At 41.3% G+C, this 25,387-nt stretch overlaps 1 protein-coding gene across 1 annotated transcript in view; it reads left to right on the top strand.

The window, feature by feature from the left end:
- The window catches only part of PREX2 (phosphatidylinositol-3,4,5-trisphosphate dependent Rac exchange factor 2), a 1,276,790-nt gene that overhangs the window by 1,076,426 nt on the left and 174,977 nt on the right, over window positions 1-25,387 (top strand). The window contains exons 37-38 of the mRNA XM_078687188.1: window positions 11,376-11,442; window positions 12,741-12,931. Of these exons, the coding sequence (XP_078543314.1) occupies window positions 11,376-11,442; window positions 12,741-12,931 (258 nt within the window). The remainder of the gene's footprint in view (window positions 1-11,375; window positions 11,443-12,740; window positions 12,932-25,387) is intronic.

The raw sequence follows: 25,387 nt of genomic DNA, 5'->3' as shown, positions 1-25,387 counted from the left end.
GCACGCTCTTGGAATTTAAGTGAGCAGCAATGTGAGAGGAGATCAGGCGTGCACTTCAGAGGGAACATCAGTATTCAGGGAAGGATGCAGCACGGGATCAGCAATCTTGCATATAGTGGATGACGCTATAAGCATTCTGGCCAGCAGTAATTCCTGTCTCCTAATCCTCCTTGATCTGTCTGTGGCATTTGACATGGTTAACCCCTCCACCCTCATGAACACACTGCAGAAAAATGATTATTGAGGGCACTGTGCTAAGTGGTTCTCCTCATTCTTAGAAAGCAGAGGGCAAATAATAAAAATCACCTACTCGCTATCAAACACCTCCCAGCTTAGTCAAGACGTACCCAAGGCTCCATCCGTTTTCCATCACTATTCAACCTATGTATGAATAATTTCCCTAACAATTTCCGTTTGGCCAAAAATGCAAACATTTTGTTCCACTTTTATGCTGGCGATACTCAGATTTACATGAAGATCTCCTTGAAAGGTATCAACTCCCTGGTGCAAAGCCTGAATGAAATTCAGTCCTGGATGTCTCATAATGACCTCAAACGTACAATCCTCAAAACTGAATTTCTACTTATCTCTCACCCAACATCTCAATCCCTTTCCGGCAACAGATCAACAGTTGTGCCTTATGGAAACATGACCCATAAGTTGTAGATTGTTTTGAAATCTCTCAGTTTCCTACTGGGTACAACTCCCAACCTTCCACTCCTAATGCTCTAGTTAAGGACGCCAATGCCAATAGAGACTTCTGAAAGGCATCAATCACCTTATACCACAGGAAGGCTTTACATGTGTGAGCAGATCACTTGTACTATTAAGACTAGACTAAGTATATTTCTTGCCATGTGCCAGTGCTAAAAACCCATGCAGAGCCTCTCAAGGCAACATGTCAGGCTGTGTCCAGGATCATTTCAGGGGTGAGGAAATGCAACCACCTCTGCTAACCAATCTATAGCAACTACTACATGATGCAAGGAGCCAGGTTAAGCAATCAGGTCCTACCTACAAACCTCTCCACAAAGACACACAAAACGATCAGACCTGCAAACTAACCATATCTGGCAGTTAATGTGCTCTGAGAATCTCAGACACTCTTTTAGAGTTCAAGGAAGGAAACACTGTGAACCCGCAATACTCAGGAAGCACACTTGAGATCTGGAACTAACTACCCCTGCCCCCAGTGACCCCAAACAGATGTCTAGTTCTTTCTGTGATTTTATGTTGCTGCATATATTCATAATAATATGTATATAATTGTTATGTATATATGTTTTATAGATTATGAAATATCAGAAATAAACATGAATACACTTTAATAAGTTCATATTTAATTCCATACATTTATTAACAACATGAATGTACTTCCCAACATTAAGAGGTTGACATACTGCTGTATATCACTTGACAACAAAAGCATTACAGTGACAACACATAATGTAATATTCAAAATAACATTAAAAGTAGAAAAATACAATATAAAATAAAAGAATTGAGGAAAAAGAATAGAGAGCGCAAGAGGGAAGATTATCTGAGGCTTAGGACGTAATTTAGGCACACACCTAAAAAACACTTGTAATGCACTGAGTCTCGCATTACTGAAAGTTTGAGCTATTGGCATTGCTAATAGTAATGCAACTCTATTAGCTTAAACCTTCAGAAATGCGAGAGCTATTGCACTCCAAATGGATCGCAGCACCCACACTTTAGCTTTAAACATTTGAAGCTAACGCGCAGGTGTCGCGATTGCTTCAAACGTAAAGAAATAGAAAATGTGCATTATTTTCCTATTTCTTAACTTTTGAAGCAATCGCGACACCCGCACTAAAGTAAATAAATAGAAAAAATGGCGGAAGCACACTGTTTTCTATTTGTTTACTTTTGTTACAACAGCGGCTTCTTCTAAAGCGCGGGTGCCATGTTAATGATGAAAAGCAGATAAAGATTGCTATGAACAAATGTAATACATCACATCTCATGAACTCATCCCTACCCCTACCCCCGTTCCTTGTGCATAAAACCATGGCATTCTTTTGATTGATCTATTTTATTTTCCTGGCTAATTGGTTAAGTCACTGCTTCATGTCATGCTTCATCAGCTGAGGATGGTAAAAAATATGATTCCCTTATTTCCTCCCAGTGGCGGCTGGCATGTCCCGAGGGTGGCGAGGTGGCTGTCACAAAAAAATACATTAACTTTAATTAATACACTTACCTTACTGCAACAAGCGTGACATCCTCAATCGTCTTCTCTCCTTGATGTGGGCTCCTAAGCCAATCCTGGCCTTCTCACATGCTGTTAACCAGCATGAGAGCAGGACCCTGACTATAGGGAGCGGCCGGTCTCGGTGCTCCACAGCGCACTGGAGGCCTGCCTTTACTCTCAACCCAGCAGTCTTAATACATCTGGGTTGAGAGGTTTAAAGTGTGCACGTCTGGCAGGCCGTCGTAAGACGGACGGCCATAGAGACATGCGCACTTTCAACAAGTGCAAAGGCACTCCGCCCTTCTCTCTGCTTCCATTCAGCAGGCCCCAGACCACCCTGACACACCGTTCGAGACGGGGTGATGAAAAATAAAATGGTAATGAATTATCTTCATTACCATTTTATCTTTCATCTCTGGGGGCAAGTGAGTAGAGCAATGCTCCTCTGCTATAGGGGAGGAGCCACCCATGTTTCCTCCTTCTTCATTGAAAACCCTGGACTAGTCCTTATTTATCTCCCATCTAGACTATGGTAATTTGCTCTACTTTAGCATACCAGCTTAACACTCACATCCTCTCCAGATTGTCTAGAGAACTATTGCATCCCTCCTTCTTGGACTTTTCACAGCCTTGATTCCTGCTCACCTTAAGAAACTTCACTGAGTTCCTTTTACAAAGCTTTCTAGCTTCAAATATATTTACCTGGTTCATAAAGCACTTAATGATGTCAGTGAGAGATGTTTCTCCAATATCATCCCATGCACATTCCACGCTTCGCATTACCCATCTGGTCGTGCATGGCTGTTGCATATGGACTCATTTTGTCGGCCACTCCTCTGTCTTAGCCGCCATGCAATGGAACCCTCTTCCTGCATCCAGAATGCTGCAGATGTTCTCTTCTGCTAGAAGCTGAAAACGTGGCTCCTAGCTGGGCTAACTCTCGCCCTCTCAGCCTTTACTTTAAAGCACTAGGGCACCATCTTGGGCAACAGTCACACTATATAAATATGTGCTATTCTTTCATTATTGAATAAGCACATTTCTTAAAATGCTATCATGCTTAAAAATCACAAAATACATTTTTTTTCCTAAAGAATCTCATTTTAGCACGCACAAAAAGGAACACATAACAATCCTGAAAATATTACTTCATTTATAAATGCTGGCTTTCACCTAGAACTGTGTTCTGAGAATGCAATTCCTCGCTACTGATTATACAGTCTACAATAAAAATCTATTTTATTGGTTTTAGAGAAAAAATGGTACATAACAATAACCTCTCCTACATCCACTGGCCAGTGAGGTGAATGAGTTGGGGGGAAGGTGGATTAACTGGAAGAAGGAGGGCAAGGGGGTGAACTTTGGGGAGGCATAAAAGTTGAGGCCAATTATCCAAGTAGTGGCGGCCAGCATGGCTCAGAGTTTGCGTCACACGGTCAGGGGAGTCACGCGAGGATGAGTAAAACAAAAATTTTTTTCTTGCCTTCCCGCTGGGTCTCATGTCTGTGCCCCATGCTCTCAAGAATCAGGAAGCACAGCCAGGCCCCACTTACCAATCACAACACTGCAATGCAGCGTTGTGATTGGTAGGCACCCAGGCTCCCCAGACCAATCACAATGCTGCAATGCAGCATGGTGATTGGTTTTAAATGTCCTGGTTTGACGCTCAACCAGGAAATGGGGGTCTGGGCATGTTCTCCATGCAGGCTGTAATGCAGCCTGCACGGAGAATGGGGAAAGTGCATCTGACTGGTTTGGGTGGCCTTAGAGGGCCGACCAAACAGTCATTGCGCACTTAGGTGTGGGCAAAGCACTACCCAACTGCCCTGCTCTGAGAGCAGAGCAGCCCTGCCCACCCGGCAAAGCAGCTCAACCATAAAATGGTAATAACTGAAAGTTATTACCATTTTATGTTTCCTCTTCTTGCACTGCTTGAAAGCAGTGTGTAGTAATCTATGCTTGTTTGGAATGTCCCTGGAGCAGAGCATTACAGCCTTGCGGTTCTGCGCCACGGCTCCAATTTAGACAGTCGATCTTCGCTTGCTGTGGCTGATGCTGCTCTGGTCTGATGGCTCAGCTTTATTTACAATAAATCTTACTGCAACTTACATGGCGTTCATCTTCATTCACCACATCTTTCTTGGCGATGAGCACTGGGTCATCCACACGATCCCACGACGGCTGAAGAAAAAAGGTTAATCATCTCGGCAGATGTGGCTTAACGATGAGAGTCTTCTCTGCCTGGACTTGTCATTCAATACAATAACAATAATTAATTTGTAGAGCGCATTACATACCCGCAAGAGTTCCAAGGCGCTGAGGCGAGGGGGGGGTGCTGTTGCTACTGGTCGAACAGCCAGGTCTTGAGTTGTCTCCTAAAGGTTGGAAGGTCTTCGGTTTGTTGTAGGATGAGGGGGAGGGTGTTCCAGGTTGTGGCGGCGTGGTGGGAGAAAGATCTGCCTCCGGCTGTGGTTCTACGAATGCGTGGGACGGTGGCCAGGAGAGGTCTGTGGAGCGGAGTTTCCTGTTGGGTGCGTAGAAGGAGAGTCGACTGTTGAGGTAGGCTGGGCCGGTCTTGTAGAGTGCCGTCTGTGCGTGGATCAGGAGCTTGAAGGAGATTCTTTTGTCGACAGGGAGCCAGTGCAGCTTCCTGAGGTGGGGGTGATTTGGTTGCGCGCAGGACGTCGAGGATCAGACGTGCCGAGGCATTCTGGATTCATTGCAGTCTGTTGATGAGCTTGGTCGGGGCGCTGGCGTAGAGGGCTTTTCCGTAGTCCAGTCTGCTGCTGACTAGGGCCTGGGTGACTGTTTTCCTTGTGTCTGTCGGGATCCATCTGTAGATCTTGCGGAGCATACGGAGGGTGTTGAAGCAGGTGGAGGAGACAGCATTGACTTGTTTGGTCATGGTGAGTTTCGAGTCGAGGATGACTCCCAGGTTGCGTGCGTGGTTGGTGGGTGCGGAATTCCTCTGAATTCCTCTGTTGGATGTTTCCGCTTTCACGTGGAGGTGAGAGAAAATCATCTTGGAGCAGAGCGGCATAAAAAATGAGGTTAGTGAAATCTGGAACGCACATCACAGGTGTGCGTTCCAGGAATGGTAGTAAAGGTGCGTGTTGGACGTCAGAACGCGTGATGACGTAAGCGTGTCTGCGTTCCAGCAGTGAAATGCACAGAGATCTTCCTTGTGACTATGTCACAGTGCCTCCTCTTCAAGGCGTTCCTTATGGGGATTCCTCGTTTTGCACAGCAATTAGCCTACGTGATAGACAAAGGGAGCGGTAAGCAACCAAGTATAAGTGCTGCAGACAACATTTTTAGCCCTACGTCATAATAGACAAAGGGAGTGGCAAGCAGCAAAGAATCAGTCCTTCAGACCATTTTTTTTGCTTACTGAATGAGTATATCTCAATCACCTCGGGTTTTAGACTGAAGTTACTGACTATTCTTTTATTTCATATCTGCTCAGGGTCTGAAGGAGTGTGCCTGAAAGGAGCAGTTAATGCGAGTGGCATTCACAGTACTCACTGTTCATGACTAACTTGAATAAAAGTATCCACATGTACACACTGTGTTGACATTTGTACACACCTTCAGTTTTTCAATACTTTTCAATACCGTTTTTCTATCTGTATTCTTAAAGGTGGATAATTAGATAATCCATTGTTTAGAAATTTTACTGCTGATGTGTGGCATTAGTCTTGAGAAAACATGCAAGCAGTTTTTTCACCACCACCTTTTTTGGAGAAACCTGGTGATCAGCCCATCAAATGGAAGCAGTGGTATGATGGGTTTGAGACTTATCTTGGTGCAATTGGCACAATAAGATTCAGGGCTGAGCGAAGGAAGTATCTTCTACTACACTCATTAGGTTTTGAGGGTAGAGCCATTTTAAAACATCTTCCTTCTCCAGTTCTTGATGATGGAAATCCACTATATGAATACCAAGAGACTGTCAAAAAATTACAATTAAGCTTTGATGTTCAACCACGTTTAGTTGTGCTCCATCTCAAGTTTTCTCTGCGAACATAGAACGCGGGGGAAAATGTAGACAATTACATAACTGCACTTAGAAGGCTTGTAGCGGACTGTCAGTTTGAAAACTTTGCAGACAAAATTATCAAACTGAAACTTCTTTCTTTGGGGAATCCTACTCTTGACGAAACCATCAGGGTAGCCAAAAGTATTGAAACATCGCAGTTGTCGGCCAAGTAGTTAGATGAAATAAAAAGTGAGCCTGTCTCTGCTGTCAAGGTGAAAGACGCCAAAGCCATAGACAACAAAACATCGGACAGACAACATTTTTCAGAAAGGCAGAATGCTTTCTTTTCAAAGAGTAGCATTTGTTTCAGATGTGGGTATAAGCCACACGCTCCAGGTACCAGGTGTCCAGCTAAGTTTGTAACATGCAAGAACTGTAATAAGTTAGGTCACGTTGCTAAAGTGTGTCAGACTAGTAGAAGCAAAATACACTTGAAACCTTCTCTTGTAAAATGTGTCATTGATGAAGGTGTGCTGCGAGACGAAGAAGAGCCTATCACTAAAGAGCTTAGTAATACGGTTTTAGTTGTAAAAGTTGATGGGGTCATTGTGGGGAATTCTGAAATGTGTGTTGATCCATTTGTAGAGATTTTAGTAGGAGATCGAGTATTGAGACTCCTTTTTTGACTCTGTTGCTCGTATCTCAATAATCACATTAGAGCTTTATCAAGCGACCTGGCCTAACAGGTCCCTTCTACCCCATGATCATACGGCTGTCTCATATTAGGGACGAGAAATTGATCTGTCAGTATATATTGAGGAGATCATTGAATTCAAGGGAAGGAGGATTCCTGGGAAGATATATGTGGCACACAAAGAATTGAATATTTTGGGCTGGATCCACCAGGGATTATTTGGCATGGTGCTTAGGCCTGGAACCAAAGATCAAGTTCTTGCCATAAGACACAGTCCTGATCTCGAAGATTCAGTTAATTAATTTCCCCATGTGTTCTCTGGCGAACTAGGAAAGATTAGAGATTTTCAACACAGAATCATTGTGAAAGATGGTGCGACTACCATCAAGCATAAACTTAGAAATGTCCCATTCAGTGTCAGGCAAGACCTTGGGAAAGAACTTGATTCTTTGTGTGCCAAAGGTATAATCGAACCAGTCGAGTTGTCTCTATGGTTATCCTCTTTAGTAGGTGCACTGAAACAGAACGGTGAACTCAGAGTCTGTGTTGACCTCCGTTGCCTAAATAGAGAAATGTGGGTAGATTCCCACCCTCTTCCTAACATTAATGAACTGTTGGTGAATCTGAAGGATGCAAAGATATTCACGAAACTAGATTTGGCATCTGCCTACCACTAGGTAGAACTAGACACTTGGTCAATGAGAATGGGATTCTCCCAAAGTCAAGCTTAGTTGACTCCATAGTTAAATCCAATGCGCCATCTGACAAAGCTACTCTCACGTCTTTTCTTGGGCTTTGTGAATTTTATTCCCTTCTCATATATGCGTTTAGATTTTGCAGCCAATGCTTCCAGGAGTGAAGCGGTAAGGGGTTGACCAGCTTTTCTGGTCAGAGCCTGCCTTGTACCTGTTGCACCGTCCTCGTACTCCGGAATCCCCCCTCTCATACTTAGAGAAACACCTTAGTGAGTGTAACACATAGCCTGGATTACACTCCCTTTTAACCTGCACTACACTCTATTTTAAAAAGGTCCTGAGGAAACAGAGATTTAGTTTAAGGCACTGGCTGAAACATGTCGACCAACTGATGGATGTAGAAGGTAGTAACTCACCTCCCTTAAACATCCCCAAGCCTTATTTTAACCGCTGACGGGGGCCCAGTTATTAAAATTTAATTTTCCCTCGGGTACTGGGACCCTCGCCAAGCCGTTTTAACTCACACTTCATTTTACACCTCACACTGCACTCTCAGTAAAATACCAGCTCCGCTGTAATCAGACGTCGCAGCAAACCCGGGACACATTAGGTGTCACTGGGTGGGCCCGATGATGAAGCATGCCACCAACCAGGTTGGTGGGTGAGGGCTTCATGAACTCACCAGCGAGGTGCCCATGACAAATCTAATCAGAGTCCTAACAATATTGGTCATATTTAAGCTAGTCTCTTTTGATAACACATAAAGTTGGGGTTAGACATTGTAGGCCCATTTCATGTCCTTGAAACACCGTCAAAGTTTGCCTTAGTCCTCATGGACTATTATTCAAAGTGGCCTGAGGTTAAATTTGTGAAGGAGGTAAGCACAAGAACAGTAGTTGATTTTCTTAATGATGATTTCTTAAATGAAGGTTTCCCTTGGTTCTTGGTGACAGACAATGGGACTCAGTTTGTTGCTTCTGAAGTTGAGAATTTTCTACACACCTGTGGCATCAAACACCTCAAAAGTTCACTGTACCATCCCCAGACCAATGGTCTGGTTGAACGAATGTACAAGGTTTTGGGTGAATGAATACAATGGGCTCTGTCAAACAAGTGTGTTGTTGTCAATTCTGTAGGAAGCATGCTGTGGTTCTATCGCACTACTCCTCATTCAACTACAGGTGTATCAACTTTTGAGTTAATATGTGGTCGCAGAGCCTCCGCTGCTTTTTGTCCTGGTTGGATGAGCAAGTGGATCAAAGGGAAACAATGGACTGATGAGAGTGTCAAGAGTCATGTGAGTTTTGCTCAAAATAAGCAGAAAACTTACTTTGATTTCAAGAAGTGTGCTAAAGATATTGAGATAAGGTTGGGCGATTATGTTTGCATTAAGTAACCTGTGCATGTCAAGAAGGGCTTTGCAAAGTTTGCTTCACCGATCAGTGTTGCAGATGTGAGATGCAACTCTGTCAAACTCATCAATGGGCAATGGTGGAACAAGTGCCTCTTAGTGAAGAGTCCCTTTCTCTGTTCTCGTTCTGGAAGTGAAACTGGTGAGAGGAATATAGATTGTGTGGAGCAACTTTCCCTTAGGCTTGGTGCTCGCCTTGAGAGGAGATTAGAGAGTGCGGGCCAATCTGCCTTGAGGCGCAGTGTACGATACAGAAAAATTCCTCATCGGTATAGAGTTTATTTACTTGGTCATATGTTTTCAGTTATGTATACCTCTTGCATTGGGGTTATTTTTCTTATGAACTTCTTTTCTATTCACTTCTATTTTTTTCCCCTTCTCTGTTTCGTTGTCTCTATTTTTTCTTCTCATTGTTTTCTTATTTATGCTTTCCAATGTTTTATTATCTAAAGGGAAGACCCATGTAGTAATCTATGCTTGTTTGGAATGTTCCTGGAGCAGAACATTACAGCCTTGGTGTTCTGCACCAGGGTTCCAATTTAGACAGTTGATCTTTGCTTGCTATGGCTGATGCTGCTCTGCTCTGATGGCTCAGCTTGATTTACAATAAATCTTACTGCAACTTACCTGGCGTTCATCTTCATTCACCACACAGTGGGATGACGCTGCTGCGCCTTAGCGCAGGAGCCGCCACTGTATCCAAGGGTAGGGAGGTTAGGGATCTAGAGCTGTTGCGCCTGAGTAGAGGGAGAAGTGGGTAGTGCTTGGCGATTTCTGCCACTTTGGACAGCAGTGGCATTGAGAATGTCTCAGGGTGGGTGGCGAGATCTGCCCTCTGTAGGGTAATCAGCTGTGTTCCCTGCAGCTCATGGCGCGAAGCACTGGCAGGTATGCAAGAGAGGACAATTCCCGGAAGTCCTGCTGTTCAAGGAATTGTGTGCAGGGGCCCAATGTTTTGCCAAACTGCGGGAGTCTGAACTCTACCAATGCTGTCAGCTTTCAAGGCCTACAAAATCCCAGAGCTCATGTAGCCAGTAAGTGTGAGCTGGTGCCATCTCTGTGCCTCACTTGGACAGAATTACCTGCTTGGCTGCACCAAGGGCCAGGGTAATTGTTCCCCCCGTTGCTGAATGCAGATGGCAGAGAAAGGCATTGGGGAGCCCTAGTAACATGTAGCTGGGGAATTAACTCAACCATTTTTTAGATGAAAATATTGGTTATGAAATTTGCATCTGTGCTGTTTCGACTCATTAAAATTATTCAAAGAGCTTTCTTTGGGGTGAAAAGGACGTTGCTAATTAGTAGAGCTGCAATCCAAGTCAATGTTCTTAAAAAGTAGTCACGGTGTAACAAGTGCTAAGAACAGGGAGTGCCCTCTATTGTAATAAATAATCAAAATCACTCGTAATGCACCGATTTACATGACGGAACATGATTACATTCGCCCCACAGTGGATTTGCAGCTAATTTCAATAAGTAGCAGTCTGAAGCCTTAAATTCTTTCTCATTCTGGCACTAATTTCTATTATTTGGGCCTGCTTTTCACATTCAGCTGTGTTTGCGTGCTGATCCCCTTCAAATGGGATGGAAGGCCCTTGTTCACTCCTGGCAGCTTCGTCCCATTTAAATTACCACAGACTCTGTGGATAGCTCTGTGTGACCTTTGCAGTAATTATCCATTGCAAAAAACGTTGGGGCTTATTTAGAAGTGCCTTGCGCCACGTCTGCTTCATTTTTAACATGGGAAAAGTGACGTAGGAGAGGCACAAGAGGCTTGTAAATTAGCCTCTTTGTATTTAGCAACATGTGGGACTACTCTTAAGGCAGAGACACGTGCACCAATCAGCTGGTGGAAAAGTGATTTTTGCACTGTTCAACACCACTGCAAAAAACAGTTATTTTACCAGTTGTTGGTGCAAATGTTGCTTTGCAGTGATTACCATGTGTAAAATCACATCACATCAATTTGCAATATGTAACCTTTACAACTCATGACAAGTACAGCCTACAGTTCAAATCAATCACAGCTCCCCACCAGTGGGACAGTGAAGTGTTGGCTTACTTATGAACTGGTCTCTGTTATTTTTTTTGTACATTGCAGTAAAGAATCACAAATAGAATTTGTGTTTGGACTTGTTTTGCATTGAGGAAGTCAGATTGTAAAATGATTTGCTACACTAATGATAAATCATCATCACTAGTCTGTGCAAATGCCACTTTCGCACTGATTAGTTTGTTAGAATGTCAGTGTAAAACAGTAGTGCACCACCTTTTTAATCTGGCCCCTACTTTACATTTTAATATGTCTCAGAATCTGATTAATAAACTGAATAAAGCTTATTGTTTCCTGCTGAATGTAACACATGTTCTTTTCTTTTCAGGTCCTTCTATTTGGACCAGTCAAATTTGCCTCCAAACTCAACATCAAAGGCAGCCTACATTGATAAGGTAATCACTTACTGTTTTATCATCACCGTGTTTCGACCATTGGTAGACGAATTGTAAACTAGTGGAAATAAATATAATAGCCTATGAAATGCATTCTCTGATCTACTAAACGTTCCAATCAAGGAAATAGAAAAAAGCTTTCACTGTCAACATTTCGAAACAGAGGGTGTTTCACGTCATCTTCTGAGTAAATTACACTTTGAGGGCAGAATAAGTTGATTTGTGAGCCTGTAATAAAGGCTTCTTGTTTTCAGTTTTTACTGATTTCTTTTACACTCACGTACGAACAAAACCATTATGCTTCCATACTGGTATGTATTTAAAAAAACATTTAGATAATGGAATTTGGATACACGTAAGTACCTGCTCATCCACGTAAATAGCTTCACTACATGTTTATGGGCAGTGTGCGGAAACGCACTGTCCGTGAGCACTGCAGGTTCCAGTGCACTTTGTTAGGATACTTTTACAAGAGCACTTGGCTACCTTTGGGTAATTACGTCAGGTATTCATTTAACAGCACCAGGTGTCTTGAACAAACATAATGAAGCATTTATTGACACTAAATAAAGTGTGTTCTTTTAGGGTAAAGGACTACTTGCTTTAACGTGTATGTTACAGTTTGTTGACCTCCTTTTTTAAAAGACTTTTTTTTATCTTAAACGCTATTGCACACTTCTTAGCATAGGGCTACTGAGTAAGTGTTTAATGAGATGAAAACTGCAATGACGAGAGTCTGACTTTTGTGTTCAAAGCGGAGAGGTGCAAATTCAGCAGAATATTACGGTATTTAATTCCAAGTGGTTCAATAAATTATACCTTAAACTATCCTACATACGAGCTCTGAATACTAGATGAGGTGCACTTTTAAATCTGTGAGGCAGTGGTTTTCACTAGAAAGAATATCAATTCACTCAAAACAAATGTGTTTTTTCATTCTAAGTTATTTATTTCTGCAAGTGTAAAACAAACTCCTATTTGAGCTGCCATTGTCGAAAATACGAAACTATACACGTTATACAGAGTAAATTATAAAAAAAATATATAAATGTGTGTACTGCTAACACAATAGCTTTCATTACTTGACTTCTTTTTAAAATTCAAGGTTACATCCTACTTGTTTAGAGTACTTGCTTTCTCTGACAACAATGCTTTTTAATTGCTGAGCCCTAATGTTATTCTAATCACAGGGTCCTACCTGGTTGTCGCTTGTTAACAACAATCAGTGATTGCCTTTTTGCTTCCATTAATTTTCTTTTTATCTTTCTTTTCCTGACTTGCCTTCTCCCTGCCTGCAGCTGATGCGGCCACTGAATGCGCTGGATGAACTGTATCGGCTGATGGAGTCTTTCATCAGATCCAAGCGCACCGCGGCCTGCGCGTACACCGCCTGCAGCGCTTCGGGAGTTGGGTTGCTGTCAGTGGCTTCGGAGCTATGCAACCGGCTTGGAGCTTGCCACATCATGATGTGCAATAGTGGAGTGCACCGGTATGATTTTTCTGTTTTCAACACTCGGATCTTCAATTAAAGACACATTCACACTTATGCATTTACTGATTTCATGGAACACACAGCCCTTGTTCATTTCTCTTCTTCACTATTTCACTACTTGTGGTAAGTACATATTAGTGATAGATGCTTTATTAAACATTTCCAGAGTTGAAGTATTCTTAAATCCTATTAAACACCATCAATATGATTTATCACAAGTATTTTGTGTCTTGTGTGATAGAAACAACCAGACAAATTCAAAGTAAAAAAATAAGCGTTTCTTCTGATAACTATATGTTAATAATATATGTTTTGAGTTTGACAGCCTGTTTTGTGTGCTCCTCTTTTCCCTGTAGGTATGATGTAATGTTGGATGACAGTCAGGTCCTTTAGCCCTGATAAAATTGCAAAATGCGATTTTCTGGCAATAAAACATGTCGGCTGCTCTTAGCACTTCTGTCTCAGCATGTAATTTGTATGTAATTATATGCCAGGCGCTTATACATTAAAACGTTATACAGTGCCCGGTGGATGCATTTTTTTAAATTGGAAGAGTGAGGTACAAACTCTTTGTTCTTTTTCTTTTTTGGGGACTTTACCACACAAAGTAACAAAAGAGTAGCATAGAATTCCAACTTAGGCATCTCAAGCTACACTCTTCTACCATAGGCTGACTTAGGCCAGGTAGGATCTCCTTTCTAAATAGGAAAGTGCAGATGATGACAATCTGAGCCAGAAGGCAGTATTCTTCAACAGGCTTTTAGTGGTTGCTCCCATGCAGCACTTCCTATTTTTCTACAACATTTTGTCTTGTCCTCATTGTTTGACACAACACATACTGTTATACTGCACAAACACAGTTATATTGTCCCTAAGTGTAGTGAGATAGGCCCTTATAATTTGAAAGTTCCTATTGGAGCTGTATAACAAGATGACTTTCAGTATGGGAGTGGTTGGAGAACGGGGTTGTTTAGATTTGGCTGCATGTTGAATTGTGCCAATTAGTATAATTGCTCTTTATAATGAGCAATCAATGTACAAGACTGATGTGTGTATTGCAAGATATAAGTAACCAAAAAAGTAAATATTTTATGCTAGGAACTGGAGAGATATTCGTATGAAGTAGAGCACGGTTGCTGAGCTATGTGTTTCAAAACTGTGGACAGTATCTTTCAGGATTTTAATGACGAATAGTTAGGTGAAATGAAGGGATTCGTTTATGGAGCATGTGAAAAATATGTCAGTAAAGCATAAGTTGAGGAATATTCCCCTGGGCCACAGAAAGAAGCAGCAGATCCATTTAGGATAATAGACCACAGCATGTCCACATTGTGACTTTTCCTAGTAGTTGTGGCCTAAAAGATGACTGCTATGATTTGAATATGCATTGATCTGTACAACGTATGGGAGTCATTTCTTTTAGTGTGGGGGTGGCATACAAGCCTGCTAAGTCGGCTACCCTTGCAAAAGACTGCCTCTAATAATGATAGATTCCCCCACTTGTCTGGCGGGGATCCGTATGCCTTTAGTGCATCTGACAGTTAATTTATTCCAGTAAAATAAAAACACAATGACTCTGATGTGTAGGGAATGTTTTCCCTGTGTGCCCTTGACATTGTTTTCCTGTCCATGCTTGCCATGCCTCATATGGCAGACCTGGGCAGGCAAAATCATTGGCACCCTCCCTGACATAAATTGGGTCACTGTGCTTGGGAGTCCAATAGTGAATTCATAATTTACAACTAGTTTCCAGTGATGAAGCCAGCTCAAGCTGGAAACTCTGTGGCTCATCCTGACTCTAAATAAAGCAGGGGAACCAGGAGTTTGGAGGGGAGGGAACGCCATCAGTTTATGGGGTTGTTCCCTCCCCAAATCCCAAACGAGGCCCTGGTTCTTTATTCACAATTTTGGCAATTTTAATTTGTTCAAAGTGTATTTGTACTTTTGATCTAACATCAGTGTACCATTACAGAATGTTAAACAAGACATTTCATGCGTCAATAGTTTATATTACAAATGGAAGATTCCAATTCCAGAGGATGCCTTTGTGGTGTTCTCTGCCTCCTCGTTTTCCAGAGATTATTGCATCAGACATACAAGGTCTAGAAGCATGAACACATGATTTTTAGCTGGAGGGAAAAAAATGAATTCACAAAATGTACAGTTGATGACACAGAACAAGTGCTTTCGGGTGACGTGTCAAACTCAAGGTAGTTCTGAAATCACTCATAATAATGATAATAATACTCAATCACACCAATCTATGGACCAGCTTATGCTTTTCATGAAAAAGTATTTGAGCGATCTCCCGATTTGTAAGAGGTTTGAATTAGTTTTTGGCTCTGAAGGTTTTCTCTGTCCATATCTTAGTGATTTTTTCTATAGTGTATGTCTGCCTGTAATTGAGCAGAGTGGCCTGGTGTTTCTTTTACAAGCATTATGTATCACAACATGCCAATCATCAGAGCGGCTTAGTGCAGGGAGTATGGGAGAGAGAAAGAGAGGGGAAGAGAGGGCGAGAATTATAGCGAGAGAGGTGGGCAAAGAGTTGTTTTTTTTTCCAAGCATAGCACCTGTAATCTTTATGAAAAGTATGCAAATTAAACATGAGAAATTGTCTACATTAAACTTATATCCATGGAATACACTCCCATACAATGAGATAGCTGCTTAGTATTTTAGGCAGTTGTCTGCATGAAAGGTTTACTCTAATTATGCCCTATGGGTTCCAAAATCATGCAAAATCTCTGGTAATTTTATTGGACCTCCGTCTACGTGAGCTAATTTACTTAAACCAATCTCCCTTTCACTTACACTTACATGAAAAGCGTAAGTGTAAGAAAAATGAAAGAGTTACTCAAAATTCTTAAAACTCAGTACTTGGGATTTACGCACCATTACAATCGCATAACCAATTATCGCCTTGGCCCAGAGATCACATATGTGATCGAACATATTGCTATGTACTATGATCCTTGTATATCTTTAATGTATGATATAACTATACTCATTTACTGTAAAGCACTCCGATACCCGCAAGGGTCTTGTTCGCCCTCTATAAAACTTTCAAAATAAGTAAATAAATAAATAAATGTGTGTGGTTGTGGTTGTGCGTGACAGAGAGAAAGAGCTGGAGAGAGAAAGAGAGAGGAGACTCTGAAGTACTAGTTATTATTTCAGCTATCATTCTTGTAATGATCATTCAAGCACTAAAGGGCCTTCTGATAATGCATACAAGAACTGGAAGAATCATGCTTCGATTTCTAAACACCTCAGAATCGAAATAAATTGCTTCTTATCTCAAATTAAACAATTCCCCTGATACATTTCTGCAGCTTGGATGCTGTTGGGCCTTTGAATTGCTAGACATTGTATTGCAGAGATGAAAACGCTTTGACAATTTACATCAACATTCAAAAGATTGTGCCTGTTCCAAATTGCTGTCAGGACCGAGGAGAGCTAAGCAATTGTAGCAATCAGAATAAAAAATTGTGAATATTCAAAACGGACAACCAACCATTGTGTGAGTGATGCACAACGACAGATCTTAAGAGTAAATGCCACAGAAACATGGACTTATTTTTTCATATTGCTTTATTGTCCTGCATTTTGTGCCCTGTCACCTAACAAAGCAACATTTTATTACTGTAACGTGGGACATGCCTCTTGACAATTTGTGATTAATGGGTATTACTACGGATGGTGCAAGTTATTCAAAAGGGAGGAGCCAGGAGCTTATCGTAGGTCCTGCACAATGTTCCTAATTAACGTATGTGAAAATAGTAGATGTGCAGTTCCTGAGGGGAGGGAGTGTTCAGGTCTCTTATGAATTGCCCTCACACACCCCGAAGGATGTCATGCTTGATCATTGGGCTGTGCTCCTCGTCGGGCCGGAGCTGCAAATATCCGATGGGCACCCGCGAAGGGGCTCTTTCCCGGAGATCTTTTAAGAGGCAGCCGTTAGGTGTGTGAGGGTATGTGGTCAGGGTAGTGAAGTGAGTGTGCGTTGTGGTTTTAAAATAGGTTTAGTATTGCCCTATGTGGAACAAGTTTTTATTATGGGGGTGTACTAACCTCACTAAAAAAGCGTGGGCCCTGTCTGGAGCCAATGATCCTACAGGGTCTGGTGTGTGTAAATGTTCAACACGTTTCTCACTTTTAGCCCTTAACGGGTCAAGCGGCAATTATTCAGAACCGATGTCTAAAACGTAGTTAGGATAGTCCTAACTCTAACACTACCACAAAGCTGGTGCTGAGTACCGTATTGTCACCAGCTTTGCTTAAGATGTTCCAGGACAAAGGGGCTAGACTCATTGAGACCCCTAGTAATGAGGTCTAGTTCAGATGGGATTGTCAACAGAGCACCTTGTTGCTCGATTGTTAGAGTGGCGTGCAACTAGCGGTCATCCTACCCCTAGTCTGGATGGTGCAAAGCATATACAGTTGCTTTTCTCAAAGTGTCAGGCTGCAACACAGTGTTATGGATCCCCCAGGAACTGGAAGACACTCAAAGAATCAACAGGGTTTTAAAGCAAGGCAGTTAGTATTTGAGGATAATGAATTGCATTTTGAAAAATGGCAGAGGGAACAAATCTACTGCTGGGTAATAGGATTGACGGTAAATTGGGTATTAGTAACAGCTGGTATTTACAGCGATCAGAAGCGAAAGAAGCACAATATTAAGCGCTACATGAAACACGTTTTTATTATTATCATTCCCATTAATATTTTTATTAGTACTATTGCTATAAGCAGTATGCTGATTCATGAGCAGAACCTCTCCTATGTGTATTCTACATTAACTCCATGAAAAACAAACCTGCTGAATCTGGTTTCCTCCATCAATGTCTGATGCTTCCAGTGCTTCAGGATTTCCACAATCAACGGCATTCACCAGTAGTCATAACTAGCATGGTGATGGTCGTTTGTATGAAGATGGATATCACCATGTTTGATTTCCTGAGGATGCATTAACCTTGCATTGTGGATCCAGCAGGAGTGATGGAAGTGTCGACACTATGCCAAACCCACATCCAGTCTCACTCCCTTACAGTGTTGGGTAACAGTAAAAAGGGGAAAGGGCACTGGGACAAGAGCGGGACGTAGGGTATTGTCAGAGTAGGGTAACAGTAAAAAGGGGAAAGGGCAATGGGACAAGAGAGAGACGTAGGGTATTGTCACACTGCCTGGTTGAGCAGCTCTGCTTGATCTGTACTGCAGGGGTGCTGCTATCAGAAAACAAGGCAAAGTTAACTTTCAATACTCTATATGATATACCTGTTGGCACTGTCTGCATGTTCCACTCTCTGTTTTTAAATGAAACACATCTCTTCCGAACTACAATTAAATGAAAGCCAACACCATAACTGCAAACAGCACTGGGTTACTATATGTTGTTTGCTAAAGAGAGCACCTACAGTCACATGGAATAACTTTCTGTTTTTCTACTTACATTCAATATAAATGCCAATCCAAATGTGTGACTCTTTGCAGGATGACCAAGCGCAATCGTTTGTGATCCTAATGGAGAACCTCTGGTAAAAATAATGAGACGCAAAGCAGTGTTCATGATCCTGAGTGATGGCTCTGGATGAAAATACAGTTCCTAACAGAGTTTCAAATTCTAAACAATGACTCTTTGTGGAAAACGTTATCCTTTCTGAGATTGGCGCGAGAATATGTCTCTGATTTAGAGGATGATGTTCGTCAACTTCTTAGAATGTCAGGTTGCAAGATTTCTAACTTTCAACAGCAAGTCCCAGCTGCGGCAGTTATGTATTATGATTGCCTAGCAAGGACACAGTGGACTACAAGGAACTTAAGCACTGTGCATTCAAGAATGCCGCCACCATCGGCAAGTCTTGCGAGAGTCTCCATGGGATATATAGGTCTTCTTGGCTTTACAGAGGTGTTTAGCATAGTGTGTTGCTCTGACATACGAGGTTTCTGTCGAGTTGGGGCCGACGCGCACCCTTCCACTCGCTCCTGCTCTTGAAAACATGCAAATTAAAGAGTCTCCAGGTAGCACATCTAGCAGGTCTGGGGCCAAAAGCTAAGCACATTATACATGACATCTTGACACTTCTGTGCACATTGAGTTTTGAGCACTTTAGCCTCTGCTTGTCATGTTTGTATGATGGATAAACGGATCACTGAGATAATATCGATAACATCGATGTAGCAAAATATCGAGTAAAAAATATAGAATACAAAAATATCGAACTCCTATCTCCAAACAGGTAAGTACAAAAATATCAAATCAAAAATATTGTTGTAAAACATATAGATAGTCAAAATATCGAATTTTAAACGGTAGGGAAAGCGTTGGATAGCGTAGGGGTAAAAATTACTATTCCCACTCCAGTGAGTGCAACAGTAGGGAAAGCGTTAGACAGTGAGAAGGTAAAAATTACTATTCCTACTCCAGAGAGTGCAACAGTAAGGAAAGCGTTGGATAGCGGGACGGTAAAAATTACTATTCCCACTCCAGAGAGTGCAACAGTAGGGAAAGCGTTGGATAGCATAGGGGTAAAAATTACTATTCCCACTCCAGAGCGTGCAACAGTAGGGAAAACGTTGGATAGTGTAGGGGTAAAAATTACTATTCCCACTCCAGGGAGTGCAACAGTAGGGTAAGCGTTGGATAGCGTAGGGGTAAAAATTACTATTCCCACTCCAGTGAGTGCAACAGTAGGGAAAGATTTGGATAGCGTAGGGGTAAAAATTACTATTCCCACTCCAAGGATTACAACAGTAGGGAAAGCATTGAATAGAGAGAGGGTAAAAATTACTATTCCCACTTCAAAGAGTGCAACAGTAGGGAAAGTGTTGGATAGCGTAGGGGTAAAAATTACTATTCCCACTCCAGAGAGTGCAACAGTAGGAAAAGCGTTGGATAGCGTAGGGGTAAAAATTACTATTCCCACTCCAGTGAGTGCAAGAGTAGGGAAAGCGTTGGATAGCGTAGGGGTAGAAATTACTATTCCCACTCCAGGGAGGGCAACAGTAGGGAAAGCATTAGATAGCGGGAGGGTAAAAATTGCTATTCCCACTCCAAGGAGGGCAACAGTAGGGAAAGTATATACTTCATATATGATTAAAAATAAATTAGATATTAATACCAATTAATACCAATTGCAAATTAATAAAAATTTAATTACCAATTTGATATATTATACTAATTGATCAATTAAAAATAATTTAAAAATGAATTACTAAAGAATACTACTAAAGAATAATTAGCTATTAATACAAATTAATTACCAATTAACAATTAATTAATTAACAATTGAAAAATAATTAACAATTAATTCAAAATAAATACCAATTAATAAATTAAAAATGTAATTAATTACAATTAAATTACTTCCCACCCAATTCTGGAGGGTAAAAATTACTATTCCCACTCCAGAGAGTGCAACAGTAGGGAAAGCGTTGGATAGCGTAGGGGTAAAAATTACTGTTCCCACTCCAGAGAGTGCAACAGTAGGGAAAGCGTTGGATAGCAGGAAGGTAAAAATTACTATTCCCACTCCAGGAAGTGCAACAGTAGGGAAAGCGTTGGATAGCAGGAAGGTAAAAATCACTATGCCCACTCCAGGAGGTGCAACAGTAGGGAAAGCGTTGGATACCGTAGGGGTAAAAATTACTAATCCCACTCCAGTGAGTGTAACAGTAGGGAAAGCATTGGATAGCGTAGGGCTAAAAATTAATATTCCCACTCCAGGGAGGGCAACAGTAGGGAAAGCGTTGGATAGCGGGAGTTTAAAAATTACTATTCCCACTCCAAATACTGCAACGGTAGGGAAAGCGTTGGATAGCGTAGGGGTAAAAATTACTATTCCCACTCCAGTGAGTGCAATAGTAGGGAAAGCGTTAGACAGTGAGAAGGTAAAAATTACTATTCCCACTCCAGAGCGTGCAACAGTACAGAAAGGATTGGATAGCATAGGGGTAAAAATTAATATTCCCACTCCAGAGAGTGCAACAGTAAGGAAAGCGTTGGATAGCGGGACCGTAAAAATTACTATTCCCACTCCAGAGAGTGCAACAGTAGGGAAAGCGTTGGATAGCGTAGGGGTAAAAATTACTATTCCCACTCCAGAGCGTGCAACAGTAGGGAAAGCGTTGGATAGCTTAGGGGTAAAAATTACTATTCCCACTCCAGGGAGTGCAACAGTAGGGTAAGCGTTGGATAGCGTAGGGGTACAAATTACTATTCCCACTCCAGTGAGTGCAACAGTAGGGAAAGCGTTGGATAGCGTAGGGGTAAAAATTACTATTCCCACTCCAGAGAGAAGCGTTGGATAGCGTAGGGGTTAAAATTACTATTCCCACTCCAGGGAGTGCAACAGTCGGGTAAGCGTTGGATAGCTTAGGGGTAAAAAATTCTATTCCCACTCCAGTGAGTGCAACAGTAGGGAAAGCGTTGGATAGCGTAGGGGTAGAAATTACTATTCCCATTCCAGGGAGGGCAACAGTAGGGAAAGCATTAGATAGCGGGAGGGTAAAAATTACTATTCCCACTCCAAGGAGGGCAACAGTAGGGAAAGTAAATACTTCATATATGATTAAAAATAAATTAGATATTAATACCAATTGCAAATTAATTAAAATTAATTACCAATTTAATATATTATACTAATTAATCAATTAAAAATAATTTAAAAAATGAATTACTAAAGAATAATTAGCTATTAATACAAATTAATTACCAATTAACAATTAATTAATTAACAATTGAAAAATAATTAACAATTAATTCAAAATAAATACCAATTAATAAATTTAAAAATGTAATTAATTACAATTAAATTACTTCCCACCCAATTCCCCTATAAACCCACAACCCGCTACAGAAAATAAATAAATAACATTAACATAATTATCAATTAATCAATTAATAAAAACGAATTACCAATTATATTTTAATTACTTACCAATTAAAAATTAATTAACAATTAATTCAAAATAAATACCAATAAATGAATTAAAATATTTAATTAATTATAATTAAATTACTTCCCACCCTATTCCCCTATAAACCCACAACCCGCTACAGAAAATAAATTAATAAAATTAACATAATTATCAATTAATCAATTAATCAAAATTATTTACCAATTATATTTTAATTAATTACCAATTAAAAATTAATTAACAATTCATTCAAAATAAATACAAATAAATAAATTAAAATAATTAAATAATTATAATTAAATTACTTCCCACCCTATTCCCCTATAAACCCACAACCCACTACAGTATCATATTACGCAAAAATTAAATACCATAAAATTAATTACTTAAAATAAATTATAAAATAAAAATACACTTTTAACACATATAGTAACATAAAAAACACTTAGATATTATTAAATAATAAATATTAACTTACCTAAAATTCGATATTTTTGTTGTCTACATTCTGTCCATCGATATTTTTGTTGTCTATATTCTGTCCATTCGATATTTTGTCCATTCTATATTTTGAATTCGATATTACTGGTATTCAATTCGATATTTTTGTGGTCTATATTCTGTCCATTCGATATTTTGCCCATTCTATATTTGTTACTCGATATTTTGCCCATTCTATATTTTTTACTCGATATTTTGACTGTATACCGGATAAACATATGCCTTAACCACGCGGTATAAACCCTGACCGCATGCCTTTATGTGGTAAAGACATGTTTGGTAAATGGGCATGTGTGGTAAAGATCACACTCCTGCCTCTCTGCCCTAAACCCTAAAGACACCCTAATCTTACAATCCCTACTTCCCACCTACCCCAGTCCAACTGGGGTAGGTGAAAACTGCCCCTATCCTGTCCCCTACCCTGAGCCCTACAACTCAGCCCCCTTAAAACTACTCCGGCCCCAGCCCCCTCCCTGAGCCCTAAGACAAGCCCCACCTCCTAAAACCTAACCCCACCTACCCCCGCCCAAGCCCAACTGCCCCCTCAGCCTTAAAATTGCCCCTTTTTTGTCCCCTGCCCTGAGGCCTTAAACTCCCCACCCCAGCCCTGAAAACTACCATGACCCCCCAACACCCAAAAACGACCCCAACCCAAATAATCTACCCAACCCCCAAAACTACCCCAACCCAAATAATCTACACCCACCTCCGGCCCCTGCCCTAAACCCTAAAACTCCCAACTGCCCCTCCACCTGAAAACTGCCCCTTTCCTGACCCTGCTCTGAGACCTAAAATTCCCGCCCCCCAGCCCTGCAAAGTACCCCAACCCCCTCCCAGCCTTGAAAATGACCTCACAACCCCTACAAACTACCCCCACCCCTTCAAAGCCCGTCTTACCTCTCCTCCTTGTCCCAATTCTTCCTCTTACTGCTTCCGGCAGCAGCCGCAACTAGACCGCGCATATGCCTTAACCATGAATATGCATGGTTAAGGCGTATTCGCGGTTAGCTGTGCATGCTTCCACCTGCGTTGTTCAGCCATGCCTAGCTCAGGCTACGTGGTTAAGGCTGTTTCCCGCTAGCCACATCCCTGTTCTGTTTATTTACTTTATTGACCATCTTCTTCTCTCCCTTTCTGTTATGTTAGTGCTCACATCACGTGCATCCAACTACGGTTATTTCTGTCGGTGTTCTCCATACCCCTGTCTTCTCTTCTGTAAAATTAAACAGTTTTCTGTCCTTTTTCCTTCCCCCACCTGTTTGATTTTAATAAAAAACATCAACTTCTCAACTATACCTTTTTGTTAACTTTCACATGCCTCTGCTTTACTGATATAGTCATGCATATTCTCTTTTGTTTAGCCTCTCCTTCCTTTGTTTCTTGCCCTATTTATATATTCACTTCTAACTACTCCTAGTCCCATCTTCGGGCACTCGTACACTGCTTGCTTCCAGTTTTGCTTCCAGTTTTAGGACTGGCACAGCCAAGTCTTTTTTTGGCATGAAAAAAACCTTGCAGAGATGGGTTTAGGTCAACTGTTCATCCATGGACTTCTTTGGGTCAGCCCTCCATATCCATTGCTAATTGAAGTGCCTCTTACATTTGATATCAGTCTATAAGAGTAATGCACAGTTTAAAATGTTGCAGAGGTGATTGGAAAAGTAGCAGTAGGGCACCTCTGTGCCATGCATAGAGTGCAGTAGCAGGCAGTGCACCCTTGGCCCCCCTTAGCCTGTGCGTTGCACCTGTATTGTGCTTCTGAGTGGAAGAGAGAAGCTGAAACAGCCTAAATAGGCTACCTATCTCTGTGCACCCTGCCAGTGTGAACTCTCAGTTAAAAGGATACATGTTGGCCATCTTAGAATGGGATTGTCCAATGATGGTAATGAATGCCCATGAATGGCCACCATTGAGCCATAAAACTGCTGGCAGGTTGCAGTTTCAGAGTGTGTGGAAATAGGACGCTGGTCACCCGCATGGAGAGAGAGCTGGGCAGTATTCTTTGAATGCACTGCCCAAGACTGGTGCTTGACTGCCATTGCTCCTATTACTAAAGATATGCACAGAAGGAAAAAAATGGTAGTGTAGCCACTTGTCTTTGCCTACTCAATTCATGAAACTTGGTAACTCTCTAATATTACCCCCTGACATAACTTGGTTACCAGCTATGTGGCCCTTGGTCCTTCACAGATTTTCATGGCTACTGTAGAGCCCTTATCGCTGTCTAGTGAGGCATGGTGGGGCAAGTGATATTATGGTGTCCTTGTACATGGTGAATCCTAGCATCACAGCTCCTCTTAACCATCGAATGCCCTTCATGAAAGGGTGGTAAATCCTATTAAAGTCATGACATAGAAGATTCAAGACTTGATGGCAGAAATTTTACTAAAAGTAAACCGTGAGAAATCTGAATACCTCTTGATCATTGACAGCACAAATCAACAATCTCTGAATTGCTCTCGTCAGTTAGCAACAGCAAAGTGTATGCTTAAACATTTTTACCTCCCAAAGATTTTTGACAAGTGGGGTTGTCTCTGGGCTTATCCAAGGAGACCACAGTACCTCAATGTTAGCTGGTATACCCACCTGTCTCTTGCCCCCAAACAAAGCTGCCAGACATACAACTGCCCGACTCTTTTATGCAACCAAAGAAATACAAGCATATAACCTTGTTCCTTAGAAATCTGCACGTGCTTTCCATTGAGAACATGAGATAATTCAAACTGGCTTGTATCAGATAAAAAATATTTACATCTCAACAAACAAAACGTTTTCTGAGAACCCCACTCAAAAGAACAAGCAACAAATTCAACTTGAGAAGTCTACAGAATCTTACTTTTGAAACAACGTAATTCAACACCTGAAAAGGACCAATCATTTTCAGAGCTGCATATCAATGTGGAACCCACTTAAAGCGCAACCTCAACAATTTTAATTCCTATTCAATTTTCATAAAAAAACTAAGGGGCACATTTGCAATTTCTTAATAGTGATTATTATGGAATCACTGTCACTGTTAAGGAATCACAGTTG

This window comes from Lissotriton helveticus, chromosome 4_1 (assembly GCF_964261635.1).
Source record: "Lissotriton helveticus chromosome 4_1, aLisHel1.1, whole genome shotgun sequence".
Classification (NCBI taxonomy): domain Eukaryota; kingdom Metazoa; phylum Chordata; class Amphibia; order Caudata; family Salamandridae; genus Lissotriton; species Lissotriton helveticus.
The sequence above is the reverse complement of the archived record's forward strand: the minus strand, read 5'-3'. Positions and strand labels throughout refer to the sequence as shown.